The sequence below is a fragment of the Orbicella faveolata genome, unplaced genomic scaffold (genome assembly GCF_042242905.1).
Source record: "Orbicella faveolata isolate gen_17 unplaced genomic scaffold, um_ofav_v1 contig_1, whole genome shotgun sequence".
In the NCBI taxonomy this organism is placed as follows: Eukaryota; Metazoa; Cnidaria; class Anthozoa; order Scleractinia; family Merulinidae; genus Orbicella; species Orbicella faveolata.
In genome coordinates, this window is record NW_028301536.1 from 8,950,073 (window position 1) to 8,960,000 (window position 9,928).

The window sequence follows — 9,928 nt, forward strand, 5'->3', positions numbered from 1 at the left end:
TTTGCCCTGGATCTTACAATTTCTCTTAGTGCAATAAACTCTTGCATACAGTGATAATCTGTTTGAGGAATATCCATATTATTCAAATTTTTTGAGCTTGGGTCTTTATCACATGCTGTTTGACAATTTTTTATCTTCTTTTCCAAACTTGCTAATGTTGCTCTTCTTTCTGCAGCCTTGGATTTACTACAGCCAATAGTTTCTTGCCGAATTTTGTATGTAATATAATCCCATAGAACCTCAATCCATGTGCAAACCATATGCAATATTTACCTCTAATGAGTGATACATACAATTTCATCATCAATTAAGTTTGCATTGAACTTCTAAAAGGAGGGGCCATGACGTTGATTTTCAATTCCCTTAATAAACAAGGTGATTCCTGAGGGATCCAATTTAATCACAGGTATAATGTCTACGCTCTCTACATCTTCTTGTAAACTACTGGAAGTTAGCCAGAAATCTAATCGTTGCTGAATCACTGGATTTTTTTGTCACCAAGAAAAACGTTTCTCATCTGGATATCTAACTCTGCAGATGTCTATTAAGTCAAATGATAGGTGGATTTGGTCTATTATTTTGACGGATTTTTTTAATCTACTAGGCTTTCCTCTTAAACCATCAAACTCGGGATCTAAGGTTATATTGAAATCTCCTCCAATGATTTTAACCCAATCAGCTTCTATATTAACACTTTCAAGCTTAGTTTGAATCCCTTGGAAAAAGATGCACTGCTCGCTGGTTCAAAAGGTTGCATCAGCACATTGGCCATTAAAATAAAATAACAACCTTGCTTATCGTGCATACATGATTTCAATTCAAAATCAAGCCTTTCTTTGACAAGAATCAAAACACCTCTAGTGTGTTCAGAGCAGTGAGCAAAATGAAGATCTCCAATGTTCCGCTGGGTTTTCCGTATATTTTCAACATCTGGCAAACAGCAAGGTTCTTGCAAAAAGACTATGTCGGCCTTATCTTTAGAAAACCACTGAAAGAGTGCTTTTCACTTCTCAAGAGTTCCCTGTGCATTGAGTGATAACAATCCAAAATTTACATTACGCTTTGTGAATTAGACAAAGTAAGAACAAAAGTAAAACTTTTACCTTGCTCTTTTATGCGAGAAAACAAGGTGAAGGAGGTATGTGCAACTAAAATTTAGATTGTGAGGCTGGAGCCTCTGGAAAAGGAAAAAAAAAGAACAATGACAATAAGCAACATGACTGAAAATACACACACAAAAAACACATTACATAATAATGGGAAAGGGTATTAAAATAGCAGCCAGCGTAAGTTGTTAATTAAGCTACCTACAGACAAGGTATTGTAATTAGAATGGTACATAAAGACCAGATAAATTAACTTTGTGGTTCCATTACATTACAAAAAGGGAAAAGAAAAAAACCTGAGCGGCAAATCTAAGCAGAAGATAATCTGCCATCAATAAACAGTTTATTGGGCTCAGCCCTACTAAAATAGGCTGACTTGCCCACCTTCTTTCCAGCAAAAAATTTAGGCCGCACCTTCTTTCTTTGATCAACAGTTTCTTTAGGCAAGTCTACAGAAATTCCAAAATTTTTATCTTTCAATTTCCTAGCGTTGCTCATGACCCTTTTTTCAAGTTTTTTAAGGACAGTGTCAAGTTTAGGCACCATGTCTTCTGCCATTTCTAGTACTGAATGCACTTTGTCGATTCTGCTAGGTCAAATTTTGATCTTTTGTCTTCAGGTGATTGGTTATCCTCTTTGCTTGAGGTAGAGCTACTCTTTCTGCTATTAGCCCGGAAATTGCATGATCTATAGGATTTTATTTGTGGTGCAGATTATGCAAATGATATGCAAATAATGTCCTTCCATCGTCTGTAAACTTTTTGGAGTAATTCCGCTGACCAGTAGATAAAGCTTCTGAAATCACCGTATTAGTCAATATTGCAGGTACGTGCATCGTTTTACATTTCTAGGTGAAGGTCTTTGTGACTGCAATTGTTGCACTAAAAATGGAGACTTGTTTTGTTTACTTTCTGGGTATAGTTCATTTAACATTTCTATTAAAATTCTAATCTTAAATTAACAGTTACCTGTAAATAAGACCAAATGTTGGCTTTCGTAATAGGCACTGGGAACATTTTTGATGATCGAGGTGAAGTTGCTGGAAGCTGTTATTGTAAATTTCTGCTCCGAAGTTTATTAAAAATGGACAAGAGGCAATCCGCTCTACATATTGATGGTCCTGAAATTAAATTTCGGAAATCAAAGCATACAGTTTCATTGAGGTCACCGTACCATTTGTCAAAAAAATCTCTAATGAAGAACACTGTGGTCTTGCAAGCCTCTAAAAAGCTCTTGAGTGTGCCAAATTATAAGTTTCAACCATGGGCATAGAATCCGCTGCAAGAAAATCCTGCTATTGAGGACAAACTCTCCATGTTGCACAAATAACAGTGAAGAAACAAGTCGCATTGGAAGGAGAATCCAACATAGCGAGTGGAAGCGATAACTAGCCAGAACTTCACGAACTGAAATCCCATCCAAGCATTAAAATTTTGCCCACAGAGAACATTTTTCCGCTTGTCTAAGCTGATACACTCTGACACTTGAATAATCTGATGAGCTATCATATTGCAAAGTCACACAACAGCTCTCACAAAAAGCTTTATTTATCTATTTATAGTAGATTTAATCATCGCAACACGATTGCTTGTATGCAGTTTGATTTTGAGGTCATTTGAATCAACAAAGAATCGATTTGCGCTACAGCGAATTTGACAGGAAAAAAGGTCAAATAGGACTTCTTTGTCCCTGTGTGCTAGCCACACTAAAAGTGGGCATCCGAGAAGTTTGCAGTTTAAGAGACTATATGTTGCAGAATAATTTGGACATGCGGTCATGCAGCAAAGTATGTCTGCAAAATTTTGAACAATTTTTTGCTTTTAAATAGGTTTTTTCACCTCAGCTTGAATTAAAATTTCTTGTTATTGAACTTCCTTTCCCATTTCTTTGATTTGGTTTCCTGTATTTGGGAATTTTGGGTTTTAAAAGTGAACAGTTACTTGCACATTGGATTTCTGCATATTTAATTTACTCAATTTTTCAATTTTCTCAGCTTCTGTGGGACATTTTGTTATGCGGTAAAGAAATAATAGAATATCTTGTTTTCTTATCAGTTTTACACATCAGGTTGAGTTCTTTTTGCTAATATTTTTTAATATTTTGACCCTTCATTTATTCAACTTAAAATAAACGATGTCTTGAAACCTGATCTTGTGTCTGTGGTTACTGCACATATGGTTTATTTTTGTGCTTTCGCTCGCTCTGAAATAGTCCAAAAAATGCCAGGGAATTAGGGGTGGGTCGCGGGCAATTTCATTCAGGCATCAATGGGTTAATACTATGGTTAATACCCACATTCCAATCTAGTGGACCTGAGTTAGATTCCAGGATTCATCGGCTTTTTTTTCCGTTTGTGTTTTTTAAGCCACTGGTCTTTTTCTTTTCTTGTTCAACTCTTTTTTGGTGAAGGGCATCCACAAGTAGCTACATGTACTTATTTCAAGCCAGGAACTGATAAGAACACGGTTTTTGAGTTATTTTTTTGTAAAAAAAATACCTCTTAGTCGGCGTGTCGGGTGTGTTATGGACGGGTCAATGGGTGAGTGAGTGAGTGAGTGAGTGAGCGAGTGAGAGATGTATGTATGTCACACCAATCAGATTGGATCTACTATGAACAGCCAATCAAATTTCTTGTTGTAAAGGTAAATGGTATGTGAGAAACACAAGGTATGTATAAACACAAGGACTTTGGTAATTGAAAAATATAGAGAGAGTGCATGTTGCCGGTTTGTGATTTTTAGTCCGGTTTGGAGGAAGTGTGACAGTTACATACGTACATTGGGTTGTTTTAGAGTGCATAATTTTCAGTGTAATGGTGGCTAGCTATGAACAAGATGAGTCTTGAGTTTTGAAGAAGTTCATGAGTTAGTAGTAGGCAAATGGCACGAGATATTTTTATTTTTAATTACAAAGGTTAACTTGATACTTTTGTTTTTCACAAGGAGTTAATTCAATTAGAGGTCACGAATTGTCGGTTCTAGTTCTTAGGACGTGTTTTAGAGGAGACGAGACTATTTAGATTTGAAGCAGTTCTAATGTTTACAATACTAAGTGGGGGTAACGATTGTTTTGTTCTTATTGCATGCAAATATAATGAGATATTTTTATTTTTTAGTTACAAAGTGTAATTTGACACTCTTGTTTTTCACAAGACCACTTGTTCCCACGAGATGTTTGCTATTTTTAGTTACAAATGGTAACTCAACACTTTTGTTTTTCATATGGGAGTAAATTCAATTAGAGCTTACAATCGGCTATTGTTCCCAGGATATTAAACAAAAAAGAAACTTTCATTTCTAGATTGTTTTTACGTCTCTGCAGTAGCAGTTTAATAGTTTTAGTTGATGACATTAATTTTAGTCCGACATTTTTAAAGGTAAAAAGTATGAAAACTGTTCAAATGTTCTTTGAAGACTGTGTGGCGTCAAGTTAAAGTGCATTTAATTAAATCAGACTTTCAACGTGTCAGAGAGGTTTTTTTCTTTCTTTCTATTTTGAGTTATTTTTTTGTAAAAAAAATACCTCTTAGTCAGCTCGTCGGGTATGTTATGGACAGGTCAATGGGTGAGTGAGTGAGTGAGTGAGTGAGTGAGTGAGTGAGTGAGTGAGTGAGTGAGTGAGTGAGTGAGTGAGTGAGTGAGTGAGTGAGTGAGTGAGTGAGTGAGTGAGTGAGTGAGTGAGTGAGTGAGTGAGTGAGTGAGTGAGTGAGTGAGTGAGTGAGTGAGTGAGTGAGTGAGTGAGTGAGTGAGTGAGTGAGTGAGTGAGTGAGTGAGTGAGTGAGTGAGTGAGTGAGTGAGTGAGTGAGTGAGTGAGTGAGTGAGTGAGTGAGTGAGTGAGTGAGTGAGTGAGTGAGTGAGTGAGTGAGTGAGTGAGTGAGTGAGTGAGTGAGTGAGTGAGTGAGTGAGTGAGTGAGTGAGTGAGTGAGTGAGTGAGTGAGTGAGTGAGTGAGTGAGTGAGTGAGTGAGTGAGTGAGTGAGTGAGTGAGTGAGTGAGTGAGTGAGTGAGTGAGTGAGTGAGTGAGTGAGTGAGTGAGTGAGTGAGTGAGTGAGTGAGTGAGTGAGTGAGTGAGTGAGTGAGTGAGTGAGTGAGTGAGTGAGTGAGTGAGTGAGTGAGTGAGTGAGTGAGTGAGTGAGTGAGTGAGTGAGTGAGTGAGTGAGTGAGTGAGTGAGTGAGTGAGTGAGTGAGTGAGTGAGTGAGTGAGTGAGTGAGTGAGTGAGTGAGTGAGTGAGTGAGTGAGTGAGTGAGTGAGTGAGTGAGTGAGTGAGTGAGTGAGTGAGTGAGTGAGTGAGTGAGTGAGTGAGTGAGTGAGTGAGTGAGTGAGTGAGTGAGTGAGTGAGTGAGTGAGTGAGTGAGTGTGAGTGAGTGAGTGAGTGAGTGAGTGAGTGAGTGAGTGAGTGAGTGAGTGAGTGAGTGAGTGAGTGAGTGAGTGAGTGAGTGAGTGAGTGAGTGAGTGAGTGAGTGAGTGAGTGAGTGAGTGAGTGAGTGAGTGAGTGAGTGAGTGAGTGAGTGAGTGAGTGAGTGAGAGAGAGATGTATGTATGTCACACCAGTCAGATTGGATCTACTATAAACAGCCAATCAAATTTCTTGTTGTAAAGGTAAATGGTATGTGAGAAGATTTGATCCCGGTAGAGTTCAGAACAGCCATATTTATTCTTCTATAAAAGAGGAGGAAGTATTCATATATTGGGTTTATTTCGACATTTTCTGTGGATTAGGCTGAGGATTTTAGTTATGAATGAGATGAGCCTTGAGATTTGAAACAGTTCATGAGTTAGTAGTATGCAAATGGACAGGATATTTTCATTTTTAGTTACAAAGGTAACTTGATACTTTTGTTTTTCACAATGAGTAAATTCAATTAGAGGTCACGAATCGTTGCTTCTAGTTCTTAGGACCTGTTTTAGAGGAGACGAGACTATTTAGATTTGAAACAGTTCTAATGTTTACAATAGTAAGTGGGGGTAACGATTGTTTTGTTCTTGCTGCATGCAAACATAACAAGATATTTTTATTTTTTAGTTACAAAGGGTAATTTGACACTTGTTTTTCACAAGGGAGTAAATTCAATTAGAGCTGACAAGTTATCAGCTATTGTTTCCAGGATGTTAAACAAAAAAAGAAGCTTTCATTTCTGGACGGTTTTTATGTCTCTGCAGTAGCAGTTTAATAGTTTTATTTGATGACATTCATTTCAGTCCGATATTTTTAAAGGTAAAAAGTATGAAAACTGTTCAAGAAGACTGCGTGGCACCAAGTTAAAGTGCAATTTAATTAAATCAGACTTTCAACATGCCAGTAGAGGTTTTTTCCCTCTTTCTTTCTATTTTCGGTGAAGTTGTGTTTTGTTTTGTAAAAAGGGTAAACTTATTACTCGTATAAAATGCTAAAAAGTCTCTTAATTAACTTGAGTATTTTTGAGCAAAAATTCCTCTTGGGGGTTGGAAGGGCTATGTGATCGGTGAGTGAGGGAGTTATGCATGTGCGTGTGTCACGCCAATCACAGTGCGGGTTGTATCAAAGAACGAATCAAATTGCCTGTTAGAAAATAAGATGGTATCTAGATTAATCTGGAGACGTGCCAGATTACTGTAGTTTATTTAGTCAAACATTTTATGGCTCAGTATTTAGCTATCTTACCATGACCGATGTAGCATTGTATGTACATCATAAATTCCCAGTTTCTTTCTTGCTGTACATCGCAACCAAAAAAACTTGTCAAATTAACCAAATCATTACTGTAAACAGCTACATGAATGCTCCTATCTCTGATACTTCACACAAAAAAATAACTCTTGCATGCCTTGTGTGCCTATGTTTGACATAATGTGACCTTGCTGTTTTGCATAATTGACCTCAAATTTCATCCGTTGGTTTACATGTGTGTTTGTAATTCATGATAAAAAAACTCAATTTCTCTGTAGATCTTTCCCAGCAACCCTGCGAGCAGAGTTGTTTTGATCTTATTCGCAACCTATTCGAACTCAATCTGATGGCGCTGAGTTGCGTGAAGCAGACTATGCTTTTGTCTTCAGGCAAGAAGAAAAATATGTTGGGCAAGGCAACAAGAAGTTTAGAAGGAAGTGTCTCAGTCGAATAGAGAACATGTCAGTCATCATCCACTGGGAAATAGACGGGTTTGCTCATAGAGCACTTTGATTCTTTTAAGTTTTCGAATATACCTGCAATGAAAAACTTGAGAAACTCCCATAAAGACATGTGCAAATTAAGCTGGAACTCACAAAAGGGCATCTATTCTTGCTCCATGCCCGACCCAGTCCTCATTTTGCCTACTTCTTAGCCAGACCAGTACTTAAAGTTTTCTGTACCTGTACCTGAGAATCATTTGAAATTCAGTGATATACTCTTGGCTCATTGAAAGTCAGCAGTTTGTATGTCATATAAAACATAGAGAATTTTGAGGTGGGTTTTATCTTGCAGAGAGACTACCTGAACATATTGGCATCCAGTAATGACCCAACTGTAACTGTGAGGATCGTATTATCTTGTTGTTAATGCATTTTAACCTCACCCTCTAGGTGACCGTTATGAATCTGAACCTAGAGGCACAGACCAGTTTGATGAATTTAATGGAAAAACAACACGGAAAAGTAAAATCAGAGAATGGCGTGAACGAGCAGGGTCTTATGGAGAGTACAAAGATAGGGAAAGGTAACTTTTAATGTTGTTTGTTTTTAACATAGACTGTTCACAGCCTCTCTATTTACTCGTGCAAAAGAAAAAGTGAGTGAAGCGAGCGTGAAGCACGTAGGGGTGGGGGTTGAGGTTTGCGAGCAAAAAGTTGCTAAAATGGGAAGAAAGCAGAAATCAAGCAGTCCAATTTTTGTAGGATATGACCTTGTTCTTTTGCTATTTGCTTGGGGAATCTTAGCAAGACATCTTGCATATCTGCTGAAAATTTATCCCGAAGATGTTACACGGTGTGGCACTCATCAACTACAATGAGTGTGACGCAATTGTGACCTTCCATGGGAAACCGTACACAAACGCTTAACCTTTAAACAGGTAAAAATTAATGGCTTACAAATGGGTTCCTAATGACTTTTCAAAGCGTTTAAACAGTATTGTTAACGCTTTGAACGTCTTAGCGAAAATTTCTAACTATTCACCAAAGCGTTCTAACGGCTGGTCCTGATTTTCCAAACCACTAATGGCAATGTTTCTAACGGATAGGCTAAACGACATAAACGGCTTTACAGATCGAGCTATTAAACGGTTTGGTAAAACGTTTAATCGAAAGATCTAACGCTTTGCGTACACGTTAGAGAAAAAAATTAATTTCCACAAGTAAGCAAAAGGGCATCGCAATGCTTTGTGTCAGGTAAGATCATTCCAACCATAGTTAGTGGAGGGGACTGGTTGTGAAACCCGGCAAACTTCAAAGGGCCGGCCTTTTGTTTCGTGTTTGAGGTTGAATTGCACCATCACGTGACACTGAACGTGCACACGCCAAACGTTCATTCCCAAACAATATGGCGGACACGAACGATTTGTTTATCATTGGAGACGATTTTGACGCTATTTTAGGTATTTTGGAAAACGAAGAAGAGCTTGATGAACAGTTTAGAGAAGCTGCAGATGAAGTAAGTATTATATTCTTTCTTAGCCACCCAGAAGTTAGCGAAAAGCGCTGTGCTTTGACATTCATCTTCTTTCAGCTCGATCGAGTATCATCGGGTATCATCGGTGCTGCTTTTTTGTAGCGACTTGTGTTATAACTAAATCGTTGTACTGGCGATGTAATTATTAAGTGGTTTCTTATTTTATTGCCATTAACTATGCTTAGAACTAGACTTTGTAGTATCGTTTTATGACTGATTTCTCAACTGAAAGTTACTTTTGTTTACAACAGGTTCAACTCGAAAACATTGTGTGCGAACTGTGCCACAAGAAATGCAAAAGCAAGAGCGGACTGAAACGACACAAGACAGTTAAACACAAAGATACGAGAGATGTCGAGAAGCAAAAAGAAGGAGGACAAGAGAGCTATTTAACTTTTGTAGCTTACTCAAGAATTGTTGAAAAAGCTAAACACAAAATTGCTGACAACAAAATCTATCCAAAATCAATCAGAGACGAACTAAGATCCTACACCTACAACAATGGTCTGCAAGACGTAACAGCTGGATTCTGTGATATTGAAGACCTATATAAACGCTTGATAACGTCTGGAAATGCTGAAAGATTTTATTCTTCCTTCTACTCGACCATAGCTCTGAATGCAGTTAAGCATTTTGAGGGATATTCAAGGAACGCTGCTACACTACTGTCTACCAAGGTTGCTGTTTGTATGTTAGTACACAGTAAGGAGAAAATTGAAAGCATTTATACTTGTGTCCCATTAACTAAGGCTGGCAAATTAGAAGACCAGAATGCCATTGAAAGCCAGAAGTTAACTTCATCCTTAAATCGTGGTTGGTAGTTTGTGGGCAATCTCAAAAAATGCTCAATCAATTTTTGAGAGAACTGAACATTATTTCAGGGATGCCAAAACAATAACTGATTAAAATTAGAAATTATTTACACTCATATGTGCAAGTTGAAATATTTACATAGAAAAAATACATGTCTATTTATTAAACAATGAAACATCATCCTTGTGAAAAAGTAGGGGTGGGGACTAAAAGCCCCCCCTCCTCCCCGCACTGTCTGTAAAATAAAATAAATTTGACTTATGTATAAGTTAATCATCATTTCTTTCTCTTTGGCTCTGAGTCATTTGAAACATTGACCCATGATCTGTGTCTGTCTTTCCTCCCACGCGTGTTCCCAGACTGACAAGAGACGGCACGTTGTACTCTG

The 9,928-nt window shown here is 37.8% G+C and overlaps 1 protein-coding gene and 1 pseudogene across 5 annotated transcripts in view; both read left to right on the forward strand.

Annotated features, from left to right (window-relative positions):
• Nucleotides 1–9,928, forward strand: part of LOC110068958 (clathrin interactor 1-like) — a 102,324-nt gene that overhangs the window by 31,229 nt on the left and 61,167 nt on the right. For all 4 annotated transcript variants that reach the window (XM_089288239.1, XM_089288230.1, XM_089288237.1 and 1 more), the window contains one exon: nucleotides 7,645–7,777. In XM_089288239.1, coding sequence (XP_089144365.1) covers nucleotides 7,645–7,777 — 133 coding nt within the window. The remainder of the gene's footprint in view (nucleotides 1–7,644; nucleotides 7,778–9,928) is intronic.
• LOC149117952 (uncharacterized) overlaps nucleotides 7,810–9,928 on the forward strand; it is a 2,737-nt pseudogene continuing 618 nt past the window's right edge. The window contains exons 1-2 of the transcript XR_016206788.1: nucleotides 7,810–8,709; nucleotides 8,979–9,928. The exon at nucleotides 8,979–9,928 is cut by the window's right edge and continues 618 nt beyond it. The product of XR_016206788.1 is annotated as an uncharacterized LOC149117952 (transcript). The remainder of the gene's footprint in view (nucleotides 8,710–8,978) is intronic.